Source organism: Oreochromis niloticus, linkage group LG1 (genome assembly GCF_001858045.2).
Source record: "Oreochromis niloticus isolate F11D_XX linkage group LG1, O_niloticus_UMD_NMBU, whole genome shotgun sequence".
In the NCBI taxonomy this organism is placed as follows: Eukaryota; Metazoa; Chordata; class Actinopteri; order Cichliformes; family Cichlidae; genus Oreochromis; species Oreochromis niloticus.
The window spans coordinates 425,056-444,217 of NC_031965.2; the positions used below are offsets into that span (position 1 = coordinate 425,056).

The 19,162-nt window shown below is 42.5% G+C and overlaps 1 protein-coding gene across 2 annotated transcripts in view; it reads left to right on the top strand.

Moving 5' to 3' along the window:
- LOC100695157 (nuclear receptor ROR-alpha) overlaps positions 1-19,162 on the top strand; it is a 186,109-nt gene that overhangs the window by 117,401 nt on the left and 49,546 nt on the right. The window contains exons 1-2 of one of the 2 annotated variants that reach the window (XM_025903646.1): positions 13,716-13,832; positions 16,501-16,533. In XM_025903646.1, the coding sequence (XP_025759431.1) occupies positions 13,811-13,832; positions 16,501-16,533 (55 nt within the window). In that variant the 5' untranslated portion in view covers positions 13,716-13,810. Of the gene's footprint in view, positions 1-13,715; positions 13,833-16,500; positions 16,534-19,162 lie in introns of those variants that run through there. The other variant, XM_025903100.1, reaches the window with a different exon arrangement.

The following is a 19,162-nucleotide window of genomic DNA, read 5'->3' on the forward strand; positions in this document are numbered from 1 at the left end:
TTTATATTAGAATTATCTAACAGATAACATGACTTGCTTTTGTATTTTTTTTAATTTAGCGTTGATTGGCAGTATGCCTGCACGTTGCATGTGTACAATTTATGAAACAGAAATGAATAAATTAAAAAAAACACTCAGACTGAGGCTTCAGAAACCAGCGGGTAATGTCATGGCCCTAGCTCCCATTCAAGGAGCTGCAGTTTTCGGCACTTGAGCCTGATATTTTCCAGAACGCACTTTTTGGCTGCTTGTCAGACAATGTTAATGTGTTGCCTTTTAAATTTCTTTGCTGACCAACATTACTAAAACAAAAGAGTAGTTAAGCTTTATTTGGTCCTGTAAGCAACTGCTACACAGACCTGCTGCTTACAGAAATTATGGTTTTTACATCAAACTGTCCCAATTTAACCTCAGATAATGACTGAGGACACGTCACAGTGGAGAGTCCGTGGTGCAAATTTAAGACACATTTGCATTTAATTAAATTATGTGAAGTAAATCTGGGCCGTTGATGATGTCATAGTGACGCCATCAGCCTCATTTTGAATTTAGAGACAAACAGTGCAGAACAGGAAGTGGATTGGGAAGAACTTGGGTGTGTAGCACTGCACATCCATGATCTGAGTTGAATTATGGGAATTGTTAACACACGACCGGGAGAAACTTCTGGATTTGTCCTCTGCTGCTTTAATTTGGACTTTTCTGCTTTCAGTCAGCAGCGACTCTGCTGTTGTGATGCACTTGAAATGAAAACGACAAAGGACATGGCTCTTCATCTTTCATGTCATTCAAAATGAATTTTAAATCCACAGACATACATGTTATCTTAGTGTTGTAGGTCCTGCCTCCCTGCTCAGTGTTGGCAGGTTAAATATGAAAGCTCATGTGAAAAATATGGCTGCATGAGTCATTAATATCCTTCGCAGACTGATTTATCCTTTTTTTTCAACATGAGGCGGTTTTATTTTAATCATCTTTGTTTGTTTCATTTCAGGAGATGTTTTGGCAGAAGCTCTACTTCCTCTTGTCATTTTTAAGCAAGTCACTGAAAGTTCACTCACATCTCTAATCCTTAAATCACATTTTATCACCACCATCTTAAACCCTCATTTCATTTGATGCTGCGGGCGACTGAAGGCAGCGAGACGAAGGGTGTTTCTTCTTCTTTCTTTTTGTTGTGAGCTCCCTGATGAGTGGCGGTGAAATGACTTTGGCGGCTGCTGCTAATGCGCTATAATTGGTACGAGGAGCCACTCGCTCTGAACAATTATAAGATGCAGGAGCTGCAATCTCTGTTGAGAGAGACAGAAACAGATTCCCTTCATCTTTGGTGTGTCAGCCTGCCGTGTTTTACATCCGTCAGAGCTTTAAAACAGATTTCAGACACAGCGTAGCAGCTCTGACTGTTTGACAGCACAGGTTGTACCTGCTGCAGCCTGGAGGGGTAAATTTGACTTTTTTGTGTGTCAGATATATTTTGGGGGAAGACGAACTGTCAGCTAGTCGACTGTAAGCTGACACAGTGACCTGACATGTCAGCTTACAGGTTTTCTTTAGGTTGTTAAATTGTCTCAAACATAGTCTGGTTAAGATCGGGCTTTAAAGGTGCCCTGCGGAGTTTTCCTGTAGACAAAGTTATTTTTACTTTACACCCACAAAACCACTTTGATGAAGAAGAAAATAGCATTTTCAAAACTCCCTCATACACTTATAAGATGCTTTCTTGTGTACAATTTCCACAAAATATAATGAAATGAAAATATATTTGTTTATTATCTAGCTGTTTTTATTTTATCAAAAAACAAAGCAAACAAGGGAGGCAGCAAAAACACTGGTAAGTACTAATAATCCCCAAATAACTATTTATGTAGCACCAAATCACCACAACAGTCACTACTTTATATTCTAAAAAGGGTAAAAAGGGTACAGAAAAACCCCCAAATTAGATGAGCTTCTATGAGTAAGCACTCAGTGACAGTGGGAAGGAAAAACTCCCTTTTAACAGGAAAAAAACTTTCGGGGGAAAGAGCCAGGCTCAGGGAGGGGCGGGGCCATCTGCTGCAATTGGTTAGAGGTGAGACATGCTGTGGAAGAGAGACAGAGGTTAATAATAACTAATGATTAAATGCAAAGTGGTGTATAAACACATAGTGAGTGGAAAGAGGTGAGTGAAGAAGAAACACTCTATGCACTTAAAAGTAGAGATACTGTCTGACTCCTGAATCCAAACTGGAAGGCCAGAAAACTGAAGGTTTAAATATCCTATTAGCACCAGTAAGTCCACAGTCTGAGAGGGAAGTGCTCTATCGAGGTGATATGGTACTATAAGGTCATTAAGATAAAACTGGACCTGATTATTCAAGAAGGATTTAACAGGGAGCCGGTGAAGATATTATTATTAAGCCTCATTGGCTACTTCACAAGGTAATTCTTCCCAACCAATAAGAGAATGGTCTGAAAAAAGAAAATATCCAATAAGCAGCACTACTCTAACTGAAAATTTCTGTCGATAAAACAGGACAGAGACATTGTTAGATTGCTTTGAGTTGATAGGAAGGCAGCAGTAAGTCAAACGACCGTCTCTGAATGAACAACACATTGAACACTGAAGCAGATGGGCTGCAGCAGCAGAAGACCACACCGGGCGCCAAACCCGTCAGCAAAGAACGGGAACAATTCACGTGAAAGATTGGAGGAACAATGATACCTGTGGTGATGAGCCTTAATTTCTGATGTGATATTCGGATGGCAGGGTTAATAATGTGGTCTAAACCACATGAAGCCATTGTGTTATCATGTTGATCTCTAGAGATTTTCTCCAGCACCTTGTTGAATCGATGCCAGGAAGCATAATGGTTGTTCTAATGGTAGAAAGGAGAAACCCAGTACTAGCAAGATGTACCCAATAAAGTGGTTGTTGAGTAAATTTTTAGAAATCTTGTTGCTTTAATCACATATTTAAGAAGTTAATACTTAGCTGCTAATAAATGACAATAAAGTATATGTCGTCTAAAAGGGGTAGTTTTCAGGGGCAACATGGGTGAGACAGGTTGATGACCATGACAGAGCCATCCATCCATCCATCCATCCATCCATCCATCTTCTTCTCCTTATCCGGGACCGGGTCGCGGGGGCAGCAGCCCAAGCAGAGAAGCCCAGACCTCCCACTCCCCAGCCAACTCCTCCAGCTTATCCGGGGAACGCCAAGGCATGGGACATGCCCAGAAGACCTAGCTCAGGAGGCACCCAGAAGACATCCTTGTCAGACCCCCTCTAATGGCTCAATGTGGAGGAGCAGCGGTCTACTCTGAGCCCCTCCCGGATGGCTGAACTCCTCACCCTATCGCTAAGGGAGAGGCCAGCCTCCCTTCGGAGGAAGCCCATTTCCGCCGCTTGTATCCGTGATCTCGTTCTTTCGGTCACTTCCCACAGCTCGTGACCATAGGTGAGGGTAGGGACGTAGATCAACCGGTAAATTGAGAGCTTCGCTTTTACACTGAGATCTTTCTTCACGACAACGGCATCTGCATCACTGATGCAGCAGCACCACTCTGTCTGTCTATCTCCTGCTCCCTTCTCCTGTCACTCGTGAACAAGACCCCGAGATACTTAAACTCCTCTACTTGGGGCAGGAACTCGTCCCGACCCGGAGTGGGCACTTTTCTGGCTGAAGACCATGGCCTCAGATTTGGAGGTGCTGATTCTCATTCCCACCGTTTCACACTCGGCTGCGAACCGTTCCTGTGCGAGCTGGAGGCCGTCACCCGATGAAGCCAACAGAACCACATCATCCGCAAAAAGCAGAGATGAAGCCTTCTGGCTTCATGACAGAGCCAGAAGGACAAAAAAGAGACAAAATTCTGATATCAGTATGTTTGTTTTACAAGAGTTCTTGCCACTTTCCCAACTAATTCAGAAACATTATTGCCTGTCCTTTTGGTTATCTGTCAGCTTCATCAAAGCCACATGAGGCTACATCAGGCTACAAACACAGGTTTGTGATGCATTTTGAATGTGCAGAAGGTTTTGAACATAAATAGAAATCTTGCTAATACAGATTCTGAGCAGTTAAAATGAGTGAATATGACTTAAGAGATCACTGAGGGGTCACAGTCACCAATTAAGCATCATCGGTGATGCTTTGCAGGGTAAGAGATGCGCTGGAATGTTCTGGAACAAACATGTTTAGTATCTCGTGTTGTTTGTGGCCAGAGACTTTCAATCAAATGTTGGTTTTAGACCAAACTTCATCACAATCCAGCTCAAAAAATATCCAGTGAAATGAAAGCATTGACTGGTGGGAATAGAATCAAAGTATACTTGTTTGTGTTATTAGTAAAGCTATTCTTCTTTATGAGGCTTCTGGTTCAGTAGATTGTTGTCAGAGCATTTTTAAAAATATTTTTCTCCCGCAGCCTGGAGCCTCAGCTCATTGTGAGCAAATGTTTCCCTGCTTCATCCATCAGAGCCCTGAGGGATCCTCTCACTCTGTCGCCAGCTTTTCTTCTTAAAGCCTCGTCTGTCCACCGGGGCATCCAGCTGGAAGAAGCTTCTACGTCCCTCATGTGTTTCCTTATGTCGCCGCTTTCTGCTCAGCTCTACAGATGAATTATGGAGGAGAGCAAGACGACAGAAACACGCCAGTACTGAGTGCATACTCTGTGTTTGATTGGATTCATTTAACTGTTTATTTTAATGCTTTTTGTTTGCTTTTTTTTCCAAAGCTCACATATTATTCCTGTCCACCTCAGCCTCTGAAGGACTGCCGGGCATGCCGGTAAAACACAAAGAAAAAGGTCTATTTGATAAAATCTACAATAATTCTGGAAAGGTGTGGTTGTCACTTACAGGTTTGAAGTTGTTCTTGTTGTTACATCATTCTGTAGTACACCAATCAAAAGCAGATAATCCTTTGTTTAGTTATAGTCAACCTTCAGAAGAAAATGTACCATCTTTTCTTCTGGAAAACAACATTTTTAAATTCATTTTTGTGTCCTGGATGATATCAAATAATATTTTGGGGGTTACTCAGGCAAAATGACACATTTAGGGGGTCACTGGGGGACGGATAATAAAACAAAAGAGGGTTTTAATTCTGTTTCACTCCTTCATGATTTCTTAGACCTTCCTCTGTAAGTTAAACACAACAAGAAGTTTAACGTCATGTCTGCTGTGGGGTTTGCGTTGGTTTTGTGCCAGCTGGCATTTGTACTCGCCTTAATGTTGTCCATAGTGAACCCCTGGCTGTCTTCTTTCTGCTAACAGGCAGTCAGAGTCGACTCCTCTCCTCCGTAAAGCTTTGAATATTTCAGCAGTGAGCTGCAGGTTTTGGGTCAGTGTGTCAGTGTGTGATCCGCTGTGACAGACTGCGAAAAGACTGATAGAGGAAGAGGGAGGAGCAGTCTGAGCAGACTGAAGAGGTGGAGAATGCCAGTCACTGAGGGAATCACTGGCTGTTCTTCACAAGCATGCACCAGTGTTGCAGACAGATGTTTATACGTATTTGTCAAACCAGACTTGTGTAATTGTGACAGCTGCAAACCTGTCGTTTCCACAGCTCAGGCTGGGCTGGACAGAAACTCTAATACATCGAGCCCACTGTACTCCTAAAGCCTTAGAAAGTAAACTATCCCTGTTATTCCTAATGTTTACTAAATCCTTCTGATCCAGATTCTGCTGGATAACAGGCCAAAATCAACACTTTGTCACCAGTGTTCATACTGAAGATCGAGTCTTGGAAAAGAAAATGAACATTAATCATCCTCAGAGAAAGATAGAAAATGACTACAAAGAAACACAAATCATCAGGAAAGAATGATTAGACTTCTTTTTTTCCCCCCCGCCTGTCCCGTTTGGCTCTTTTGCCATCAGAATTATTGTCTAAAGGCCAAGAAAGATGCCCAACGGATATACTTTACCAAATGGCCGTATTGGTCCATTTGATTGACCTTTGTTTATATTGTTTATTTTATTTTATTTTCACTTGCTACACACGGGACAGACATGACTGTGGGAAAGAAAAGGGAGAAAGAAAGAGAGGTAGGGAAAGAAAAACAGCGGGGAAGAGGAACGGTGATAAAGGGCAAAAAACAAAAACAAAGAAAACAGACAAAAAATCCAAATATCAATCACCTGGATCACCTGTTGAGAAAGAAAAAAGAGAAAACAAGCAAAAAAACAGAGCAACATAATAAACAACATCATCGCGATAATCTATGTGAATATAACAGTAAATATTAAACATTATTGTGCAGCACGTGAGATCGACAGTGCACAGTGTGCTTTGAGGTAGGAGCCAAAAAGGGTGTAGTTTGTGTGTGATCACCTGTGTGTACACCTGTGAGCATGAGCGCGCTTGTATTTAAAAGGTTCCTTCATGTAATGATCTGCTAGAGGGTGTGGGGGGCCACAGCCCCGTCCTCCAGGGCATGAAGCAGGTATGGAGGAGATCCAGGTCCCAGACATCCAGAGGCCCTCAGAACACGAGAGACCAAGGAAGACCAACAGAGGGGCAGCCGCGCCACTATCCCGGAAAGAGCTGAGGAGAGTCCCAGATGAGGGGTCACTCAGCAGCCGTGGAGCAAAAGCCAGGGGGGGTTGCAGTGACGTGCCCGTGAGCTCCGGGCTGTTACCCTCTTCCCTGGGGTAGAGAGAAGCAGACCGCCCCGACTCCCAGCAGCAGGGAGGCCCCACATCCCAGACCCCAATCGGGTGGCCAACTCCTCCTCCCAGCCCCCCCGCCCCAACAGGCTGCAGAGAACAGGGGTGTGAGAAGACTCCAAACCTCCCTCCGCCCGCTCATATGTAGTGTTGATGCATGTGTGTTCTAAGGTGCATTTAAAACTCAGGAGGGCATGGAGCTACCTGCCAGAGAGCAGCAGGTAAGCGCATAGCCCCTCCTGCTAGCCCTTAATGTATATGTGTATTTAAAATTGTGGGGGGGGGATGCCTCCTCTGCACCCTGGTGACACACCTTTACCCCAAGGCCCTGCATGTGTGGGTGATTGTGGTGGAGCGGGAAGAGGGAGGCAGCTGGAGATGCGGAGGGAAGGAAGGGAGGGGCAAGTGGCCCCTCCCTGGGGCCAGCTCCCCCGCTGACCCCAGTAGGCACCCCCATACTCTGGAACCCACCAGGGCAGGGGGGCCCAGGCCCATCCGGACCGGGGGCCCACAGCAGCAGCGCCGCCCGGCCCCACAGAGCCCGGGGAAGCCCACCCGACCCCACCACAGAGAAAACTGCACCCACCCCATCATCCACTCATCTCCCAGACCAGTTCTTCCTCCACCTTTCCTATATCTCTCCCCCACCTGCAGAGTGAGCTCCTGGAGAGAGGAGGAAATGATTCGACTTCAAAAAAGTTAGTTAGAGAGGACAAAATAACTTCTGAAACACAAATTTAATTCAATTTTAGTTCGATTACATATGTCATCAATTCACAGCAACAATTACCTCAAGGTGCTATATATTGCAAGTTAAAGACCCTACAGTAATAGCGTTATTGTACCAATAACACCACGAATTGAAAAGACCCACAAAATAGTTCAAAAAGAAATAAATGATCCAAAAACTGACAAAATCAGAAAGACAAAAAAATACACCAATCGTCAAAAAGAGATATCAGTTTATCCCCATCAGGGTCATGTGGGAAGCTGGAGCCTATCACAGCGACCACAGGGTGAGAGGGAGGGTACACCTTGGGCAGTGTTGGGACTAACGCGTTATTAAGTAACGCGTTACAGTAACTACGTTATTATTGTGGTAACGAGCACGGTAACTAGTTATTATGCCAAAACCAGGAACGCGTTACTCGTTACTGGGATTTAGATAGGCTCGTTACTCGTTACTTCGTGTGGTGGATATCGCGGAGCTTCCACAGATTCAGTAACATTAGCAAGTGGTGGAGGCCAGCAGGTGGATGAAGGAAAAGGGAGGCAAGAGGAGAGACCCGAAGCGGCCGCCGGTCCGAGTGTCAGGTGAACTGAACTTCAGGTAAGAAGTTATGACCTGCAGTCTATCTGGGTCAGATATAAACCAAGTTTAGGTGGAGTTTATTTTCGGTATGCTGACATTTTCGTACTGCGTGCTAGCTAGCATGACGGAGTTTCTATACAGCTGTGTGGGTGCTATGTTACTGATGTTGAACTTTATTTTGTTCATACGGTTAATTATTAGAGTTGCCAACCGTCCCGTAAAAAACAGAATCGTCTGGTATTCAGAGAAAATATTACGCGTTTCGTACTGAGGTGAAAAGGAACACAGTTTGTCCCGGACTTCAGCTACAATGAAAAAGACACAAAGCTGAAGCTGCACAGCTGCCTGTTCTTCTCTCATTCTCTCCTGTTTCTACTTCAATCACGAAACTGATCAATGATCAGCTGATCGGCTTTTCTCTCTTGTTTGTTTATCGCCCACTTTGCGCCAGAAAGAGGAAACCAGCGGATGTCGCGTTAAACAAGAGCAGCACGTTTAAGCTTGATCAGCTGTTGTTAGAATTTATTTAATATTAATTTCTAGTATCAGCTGATGTTTGCTGGAGCCACAGCTGTAAAGCTGCTGGTCATGATATCGGTTTGGTTATCTGGTGAGAGGGAAACATGCAGATGAAACCAGGAGATGTCCTTACTGAATCATCAGAGCTGAACAGGTGATGGAGAAACAGGTTTACCTTTTAGGTCACATGGATGAGTTGAAGGGAAGTTATGAGCTGTTTCTGAGAGACAAATAACACCAGGATCCTTTTCTACGTAGCTGACAGCTGGTAACTGTGCAGGGGCGGATCTAGCAAAGTGTTGCCAGGGGGCCAGGTAGGGCATTAACAGGGAAAGGGGGGCACAAGGAAATACTTTTCTTTATTATTCTCATTTAAAATGTCTCGCTTTTAAAAAAATAATTATCTGAGTCTTACAACAAACGATTGATAGACTGATACATATATACCATCAGAACAGTGTACATCACTGTCACAACAGTGTTTATTTTCATTCAAAGGCTTTATGATTTTTCCTATAATGGTGGGCCGGTCTCTAGTCAAAATGCCCGGGACGATTTTTTTGTCCCAGTCCAGCCCTGGATGCAGCTCATCTGCAGTCTGGTGTTACCTACATCTTCCTATTCAGAAGGCAGAATTTCCAAGTTCTGAGTACAATCAAAAGCACCACGACTGCAGTTTTTGTGTTGGATGTAAAAAGCAGGCTAGAATCATGGCGGCGGTCAACGACGGTCCAGGCGTGGGATTTCTCTCGTGGAAATGTGCACATTATTTTTTCCTTTCTATTGGTAGGTGGCACAGTGCACTTGTGGCAAGTAAGCAAGCTAGAAGACTGGCAGTCTGGCTGGGTATCCAGTTACGGAAGCAACACATTAACAAGAGAATTCTGAGTAAAACCAAAGTTACTTTCCCTAGTAACTAGTTACTTTGAAAGTAACGAGTAACTTGAAGTAACTGAGTTACTTTTTTAGAGAAGTAACTAGTAATGTAACTAAGTTACTAATTTAAAGTAACTTACCCAACACTGACCTTGGGTAAGGCTAACACAGAGAGGCAATAGTGCTAACCCCCATGCTGCCAAAGAGACAAATCAACTTCAATAAAGTTAAATGCAACTGGCTAAAACAAAGCCCAAGTAATCAACCAGGAGATACAAAGTAAATACAAAGTGGACAAAAAAGAGCTACAATGTCAACAACAGGCTAAGAGTGGAAATCAGTCGGACCCATGGCCCATGTCCTCCCCTCTCTCTGTCCGTCTTCACTGTACAGTCCAATAAAGCACAAAATTAATACAAATACACACAATGTCCACCAAGAAACACACAAGAGATTAATTACACAACAACAACAAAAAGACACTGACAAGTTCACACAGCTGTTGTGTTTTTCTCAGGTTGTTGTGTTGCTCTGTGTAAATTTGTCGCTCTTACAGCCTAAAATGTTTTGGGTTTCTGTTGGAGCTTCTCCTCTTCCTGCAGCCAGAGTTGAAAGGCCACAGCTAATGATATTCTAGCTTGACCCAGATTCTGTGATAAAGCCTTGTAGGTGCTTGAGGACAGCAGTTTTTACATGTCTTTGAAATATGAAATTGTGTGCCGGGTGTGTATTTGTGTTGGTGTGCAGGCAGGATTAATTTTCGGAGGAAGTCAAAGGTCACTGTAGATAAACGACGACAATGCTGGAAAGGGAGTAAGTGTATTTCTGCTGATGAGGCATTTTGTGGCCACATTAAATCAAGTTGTGTTCCAGGTCAGGGTTTGATGATCAATGAAATCATCTGAATCATTTGTTTTCACGTTTCCTCGCCTTTCTCTTTTCTTCTCTTTTTTCCTTTGCTGCATACATGACTTTGTGCACGTTCAGGTTTCCTCAGTAACACCACAGCATTTGTTCTGACTCATCTGATAGGAAGCAGATTGGATGGAGAGGATGTAAACTTTGGGTGTGAGTGTTATCAGACACCATCAGGAGCAAACTCGTGTACATCACTGTATACTGATGCTACTGTTGTTTGAGAACCACATTATTCTAGGCCTTAATGTAGAATAAATAATGTCTTTAAAGATAAAACTGACAATGAGATTGTTCTCTGCAGAACTCTAAAACCACCTCAAAGATAGTTCTGGATAGTATTTAGTTCATTCTTGTCATTATGTAAGATTAAAAAGAAAACAATAGAGCCACAAAATGTTACCATTCTTGAAAAGTGAGCTCTGCAGGAATAGCAGTCTGGGAACTACTCATGAGTACACATATTCCTTTCAGGATGGTAGCAGCTGTACACGGACCACCTTCATGTGAAGGTTGTATGCAGGCAAGATAGGACCCAAAGTGCAGACACTCACAGGTAAAAACTTGAACTCAAAACAGCTTTAACACTGAAGTCAAATGTTACAAAACTGAGACTACCAAATAAACCAAACACACAGCATAGGATAAGGGAGATCGCAACACAGACCAAAAAAAACACAGGGCTTAAATACACAGAGGGAGCAATCAGAGAATGAGAGACAGGAGGGAAACACAGCTGGGACAAATCAGGGCTAACGAGACAAGGGAAGCAAAACCAGCTACATTAACATGAGACACGGACTTTCAAAGTAAAACAGGAGACATAACAGAGAGATGCGGACTTGACAAGGGGAGACAGCAGACAGGGCAGAAGAGCAACTATGGAACACAGACAGAAACCAAAAGACTAGAAATGATAAATAATATCAAAATCAAAGTTCAATAATAATGTAAAACTGAAAACTCTGGGTCAACAACCCAGGCGCCCTATCAACCACTAAATTTGTCCACACTCTTGTCCAATCCTAGCTGAGACAGGATAAGGAGATCATGGATTTTTTTGAGCTTATGTTGTAGCCCACTTGTACAACAAGATGTGTTGTTTAGTCATATTTGAGCAATTTATATAGACAACAATAAACCATTTTCAAAAGTTTCTTTTTAAAAATCAAATTTTATTTTCCTCTGTTGTCTACATAGCAACAGTCCTGGTGGCTTTAGCAGAGCTCTAAAAAAGTCACGTATATCCTCTTTGATGGGCTTAGCGTGCCCTGCAAATTGACATACCAGCCTCAAGGTGTTTGATGAACTTTAGCAACAAATAGTCCTCCATAATGAAGACAGAAAGAGAGCTCATTTAACATGCTGGCAGTAACTTTGGCTTTTTATCTTTGCAGAATTATAAAGTATTTAAGTCAGAATTTGGGTTATAAACCTTCCCATCACATGTAGTCAGTCTGCTTGAAATGCCAATGGTCCACATGGCTACTAATTTTTGGGTGCACAGAGGGGTACATCAAGTAGATCATTGTCCATACTTTCTGCCATAAAGTCAAAAGGACGTAGAGTAGTGAAGTTACACTTCAGCAAAATTCGACCCAGAAACAGGACAAAATCGAAGCCTTTTACCCTCCTAATGCTCATCTGGAGTAAGACACAGGGCGCGGCGTGAAACAACAATGTGAAAAATTTCCAATTTTTCGGATGTGAACTTGTCGTGTAGTGTGTATACACACTGAAAGCTTTGTGTTCTTGTGAAAGATTTGCCCTCAAATGCAAGCAGCAGGGAGAATTTTATGGTTTGATCCAGGAACTGAATCATATTTCAGGATGTTAGTGGGTCAGTTTGAGCTCATGCTGGCAGAGTTGGGACTACATCTGAGGACTCTGAAATCATTTCAGAGAGCCGACGAACCAGGAGCAGGGTCTGGATGTGTGTCTGAGGTAAAACAGTATTATTTTAGTATTTCCATATGATTGTATTTTCAGTCCCTGAGCCCATTTTAACCAGTCAGCAAGTGTGCTGGTTGGTTAAAATGGGAACAGTCACACAGGAACAGTTCACACTGTGTTCACAATGCATTGTGAAATGCAGTGATTCATTTGTCAAAGCTGTTGTTTTGCATACAAAAACGTTTGAGCCCTTCCCCAAAAATAAATATTAAATTATGTGGTCGCTGTGAACGGCTCCATTAAGAATAGGTGAGTCCGAAAAATTTGAACACCAGAAATATTCACGTAAATCTAAGGCATCCAGTATAAAGAGAACATAAGGCCTTGTCTGGGAAACTAGACATCGTTAATATTCTGAAAATGCACCTTTTCTGTTAAAAGCTTTTCTGTTGTTCCAATGTAAGTAAACAATGTAAAAAATATAATAAATAAAGCTAAATAAGCCGAACTCTGCTTCTAATGCGAGGTGGGGGTTTAAAAGGAACTTACTGTAAAACATCCACAATAATAGAGTTGAATGAATATGGTTAATTTTCCCAATGAAATATTTAAAAAAATGTTTTGATACGTTCAGACAAGCGGAGAGACGATGGAGCCTGAGTGGCAGTTGGAGGGAATGTGGCAGGAGGACCGTGAGTGCCCAGGAAACACTGTTTAAAAATGTCATTTATCAATGGTTGTCAGTATGGTAATTACATTCATTTTTATATACAGTCTATGCACTGATGCTGCAGACACAGGCACCAGAGTTTCACCACAATCTCAAACAAACAGGAGGCAAGTTAAACGAGAGGGTAAGGCAGACAATGCAGACGTCCTGGTGTCAATCTTGCTTGTGAAGAACCAATCATACTCCGAATTTCCCCACGGCTGGATGTGGAAAGGTGACTTCCCTCTAAAAGGGGTCAGTTTTCTCCTTTCACTTTTAATAAGCTGTCAAGGTTGTTGCACTCTTTATTTTAAACTATCCTCTAGTAGATTAAGGACAAACTGCTGTCAGTCTCAATCACAAAGACACTATTTCCCACTTTAACACCACATCATCATTTTTGCCCTTCAGAAAGTAGCTGGAGGTAAAACAACAATTTAAAACTGAAATCTCGGTGCTGAAGAGGGTAGCAGCACTTTTTCTTCCAGTGTTCATGAAAATAAATGTGAACAGGACGGAGTAATGACATCGTCCACTGCTCTTAAATCCCTAATTACTCCGGCTTCAGAATGACTGTTTTTCCTCAGCCCCATTAGTTTTTCAACTTTATAACAGTATTATTGTCTGTCTGAAGAAAGGTTTGTGTAAACCCCGGGTGCATTCCCCCTGAAAAAACAAAGATAGCAGAAACAGACGTATCTGGTATGAAAACCTGCTGTTTGAACTTTGTCCAGAACATAAAATCTGAAAAACCAAAACCAAACATCTACATGGTATTAAAGGCTTCTTTAAATGCCCTTAGGTGACTGCAAGGACTGAACAAGGAGAGTCGGAGCTGTGTGCACACCTCCACAGGCTGTGCTGGACAGTGATTGACTGTCCTGTTGTGTTGTGTGTATGTGTGATGGTAGACGACCAGATGGCTGATGGGAGGACTTGACATCAGAGGTGAACTGTTCCTGCACTGAATGAAAAAATATGCATAGCACACACACATTTGTACCTATAATTTTGAAGTTTGATTTTAAACATTTACTTGCAGCACAAGCGTTCAGAGAACCACCACAATGCTTTTTCCCTCCGCCATGATGAACACAGCCACACCGAGTGTTTCATGTCTTTGTGTTATGACGGATAAACAACTACACAGGAACACTCAAGAAAAGCTCAATTAACACTCTGTCATACCAGTCGCTGGAGACTACATGTGATATAAGGTTTTACAATGATCATGACTTAAAACACGCCGACTGTTGGTTTGAAAGAACAATGACCTTTATTGTTAGGTCCAGTGTTTTACTGAGCCATCCATCCACCCTGACTTCCTCTATGCTGACACTATTTGTTTTAGAAGGCAGTCCTAAGAAACTCACACATTGTGAAGGTGAAAAAATTTTAAATAATTAAAGTTTGATCAGCAGAAAAAAGGCTGGTTTCCAAGCAGATATATTAAAAAAATACAGTATTGTGCAAAAGTTATAGACAGGTGTGAAAAATGCTGTAAACAAAGAACGCTTTCAGAAATATAAATGATTGTTTATTGGCCCCAAATGTATTCTGGACAACGACCCCAAACACACTGCCAACACCAATAGTTCTTAATGACTAAGAACTATCTTCAGCGTAAAGACTGGAAGTGACGGTCCGGCCCCCACAGAGCCCTGATCTCAACATCATGGAGTGTGTCTGGGATCACAGACAGAAGGATGTGAGGAAGCCTGCATCCACGGGAGATCTGTGCTTAGTTCTCCGAGATGTTTGGAACGACCTACCAGCCGAGCTCCTCCAAGGGTACCGAGAAGAAGGCAAAGGGTGGTCCCACCAAATATTAGATTTCTCTTTTGTTCATTTGCTGCATTTTGTTGATTGATGAAAAGAAAGATTAACACTTTTATTTTTGAAAGTATTCTTTGTTTACAGCATTTTTCTCACCTGCCTAAATCTGCACAGTACTGTGGAAAGTGGAAGCATAAAATAACAGAGTACAGAATAATATTAAAATTTCAGTCTAAAATTTGATTAATCCGTTTCAGTTTTGTACCAAACACATTTTTATAAGTGTAACCCATGTACGTAAAATACACACTGTTCCACTGATAAAACAGTGATGTGTGAGGAGTAAGTGTCATATTAAAAAGGAAATGGAAAAAAACCATCAAGTACACACCCTACTTGAGATGAGAACAACTGCATTTTTGCACATGGACATATGGGGGGAAGAAACAGTTCGGTTCAACTTTACAGTTTTAAAAGAAAAAACATCTTTAAAAAGCTGGTTACCTTTGTAAATTATTACAATAAAATAATTTAAGATCTCACAAAAATTTTGTAATCGAGGCTGAATATTCTAAAAATGTCGTAAAATCCACCTCGACCCTTCCCTGTCACACACACACACATACACTGCAGTGACCTCGTCCAGATGGGCAGAGCGAGCCTATCAGAGGGTCGAGTCACTGTGGCCCCAGAGCGTCTCCAACCACCACCCCGTCGCTCCCACAGCCCTCTGGAGGGAAGCTAGAGTATGAAGAGCTGTAGCAGCTTTGCATCATTCTGCTGCTGAGTGTCCACATTTACCCCAAAATAATGAGCCTCACTTTATGTTTGATGACACACTGAGATGCCTGTGGAAACTCAAAGGTCATTTCTTTCTTCGTTGTTATGGGTGTTAACTGTTCTTTGTGAGCCTCAAACCTCCATGGCAGCAGCAGATGTAATTATAAACAAATTTATAGGCTGTCAATTACCTCATGCTTGAAGGGCTGACAATGCAGTTAGGGAGGGGAAAAACTGTGGACCACCATCAAACTTTGGGTTTACTCACATTTAAAAAAATGAACCTCTATTCTTACTCAGATTGACAAAGGAGATAGAATAAGTAATATAACAGTAACATAACATACGTGATACTGTTGATTGAATGGCATACTATTCTACCTCTTAAACAATCAATTCGCTTTAAATTCACTCTAACTAAAAAGTAAATGCAAAGTAAATGTGACCGGACACAGCCGGGTGGTGAATGAGTTCAGGCTTCGGTGGAACAGCTAAAGCCAGAATAGTAAAGGAAAGGAACAGGATATGCTTTCAGGTTATAATGTCATGGTTAATAAGTCAGTATTGTACAGAAATGTACAACTAGTTGTAGGTAAGCCACCGCTGTAGACAGACTCCCGCGGAGGTAATTGTAGGGGATGGTGGATCAGTCACATCAGCTTCATAAATGTGGATGTGTATTTCAGCTTTGGGAAACTATAGGAGGTAAACATTTGTTTTGGGTTTGTTTTTTCGTTTTATTGTCAAAGTATGAAGCTTTCCCAAACACACGCTGTTGCCTCTAACATTCTGTGGAGCGACGTCTATGAGAAGAACAAAAATTCCCAGCATAAATCCAAAAGATGAGATATTTACATTTGCTCTTGCATCAACAGGGAGCAACATTAGCTAAGAGTCGCTCATTCTGCTGTCATTTGCAACAATAGCTACCACAATGCTGTGCACAACACAGACTCCAATGCAAAAACCACCAGAGACGAAAACATGAGATTGGAAAATCTGGATCTGTTCATTTGAAGAAAGGGGAAAAGCAACACTTTATCTCTGTTGTGTCTTTCAGGTTTGTCGGCAGCTGTGAAGAAGACACACTCATGTGAGTTCTCTTTTTGGATCACTGTGTATTGGTTGGTAAAACTGTTTTAGCGAGAAGTTGTATTAATAACATGAATGCTCCTCATTTTTAGGCACACTGGAGAATGTTGAGAATAGGTGAGACTAATCAGTATGAACAAGACAGGGAATGTAAAACTAAATCTGAAGCATGAGGGCCGAAAGACTATCAAAATAAAATAACACCACCACAGAGACAGAAACCCAGGGAAGGCAGCGATATAAACAAACTGTAACCATGAACAGAGGATGTATCATTAGGAAACCAACCAGGAGTTATCTGCTAAAGAACACAATACTCAAAATGCCAAAGTTACTCCATTTATGCTCCCCCTATTCTGTAGATTTATGTTAAAATACTGCAAAGAGGTGTTGTGACATTTGCAGCATGACAGGGATGGAAAGGAAAAGGAACGTGTGCATCAGAATTTTTGCATGAATAGATTTCCTTTTTTTGCAATCTGGCCGCTGTCCCCTGAACTAAGATTCTGAGGGTAGGTGGTCTAAGTCGATTCACTCGATGAGTTTTTAATGAAGTTTCCATTCACTGTGGAACACTGAAAGTGTTTTCCCCCCAACATTATAAGCAGTTTTTACTGTAAAACATGCAAGCACCGTGAGAGTGAAGGATAGATGAGGACAAATGTGTGACAGGGGACTTCTGCTAGAGTGGAGTCTCTCTCATTAGAGCTGATAAGGCTGGATAATGAATGTGAGATCCTCCTGCAGTCGTCTGTGCGTGGGACTGTCGGAGGGAGGAACGCTGATCCTCCAGGCGCTTCCCAAACAGCTCGTAACATGCTGCTGTGAATCTATTGACTGGGCCTGATGAGGGGAGGCGGAGAGCTCCGGCATCGGCCGAGCGGCTTTTCCAAACGTAAATCATCCCCGTGTTCTGCCAATTTGGAGGAAGAATGAAACTCCTGCTGCACCTCGGTTTCCTCTCTCTGCTGGCAGGAGACACTCTTGCCTACAGCACTTTGATATTTACTCAGCATGGCTGTTTTCAGGAAGCTTAATCGTTTTCAGTGATGCTCCACAGCTCAGTCGGGATTTCTTTTATGAAGCTGAGTGGGATGGTGGGTGAGGTGCCCTGTAAATATATCTTTAGCTTTATTTTATGAGGGAGGTTCTCTGTCACTGCACAGATTCACTGAGACAACATGAGAGGAGGAAAGACACTTAAACACCACACTGCTGTGTTAGAGGGGATATTACTGCAGGTCAACTGGAGGCATTTTGTAAAGTTCTTATAAGCTATGACCTAAAGCTAGGTGCTTTGTGAGACTTACTCATAGGTTCAGGTTGTTATTTTGAACTGTGTAAGTGCTTATTGCTTGAAAAGGGAAATCCTACAGCGATCAGAGTGCTATACAAAATAGTTTCCTCAAGCACTGATATTCAGTAGGAGTTTGAAGATTGGTCTTAGCTGAATGATTAGATGGAACGGACTGTTGTGGCACTTCTACGTTACAAGCCACATTTGCCCATTTATACATGGAGCATCTCGCTCATGGATATTTCAACATGTGAACTGTGGAACTCCCCTTTCTATCAGTGGAAATGAAGTTTAACTCAACAATGTATCCCTCTGAACATATTGGAGATAATTTATCAGAATTTTAGGAGTGGGACCAAACCTCTATCCATGCCCCTACCGGTTCTCTATCTTTATTTATTGGATTCTCTTTCAGGCGATCCAAGAAACCAAAACTCTCTGAACAACATGTCAGGTGCTTCAGAGAGACCAAACTCCGCTGGTCATTCTTGGGAACCTTATAGCAGTTTTTCTCACCGCTCGACAATCCGGTCGGCTACATCCATCTTTCCGTACATCAGAACTCCTCTCTTCGCTCCATCCAGATATAAAGTGACTTTTACCCAAAAAGCTGACACACTCAGACGGCATGCCGTTCCTATGTTCCGGGAAGGTCTCGTAAAAGTGTTCTTCTGTTGAGGATCCAGACTGGACTGTAGCTCGGTTACAATGTGTCCTAAAAGAGAGAGGCATTTCTTTTCATTGTTGTTCTAACTTTGTAGCTTCTTAACACTCGCATATCTAAAAGTCAGTTGCAAATATGACACTTCCGACAGCAGCTGCTGTGTGCCTTGCAGCTTGACCCACCCACCAGCGCCAGGTAGCATAGACAAGCTCTGGTAACAGAAAAAGAAGCATCCCATCCACAGTTCCATGCAGCCGACCCCTACCACCATTTCATACGCTGCTGGAAACCAGTCACTACTTCCATGCTCTGCCGCCCCTCCATTGCTGTTTATCTCAGATAGGCACCAGGAAGCCAGTTTTTCTGTTTTCTATCCCTGCTTCACAAAGTGCAGAAGCAACACTTTTGGCACTGGGTTGCCAGTTCCTCTCTTCTCTATGCTTCATTATCAAAATGTAGCAGCAAACCTTTCTGGCACCGGGTTGCCAGCTCCTCTGCAATCTATCTATTATTTGCAAAAAACTACAATAAACATTACTGGCACCGGGTTGCCAGTTTATTGCTCTACTATCCCTTCTTTGCAATATGCAACAGCAAACTTTTCTGGCACTGGAATGGCAGTTTCTCTCTCCTCTATCGGTCCTTTGCATCATGGTATGTAGTAGTATG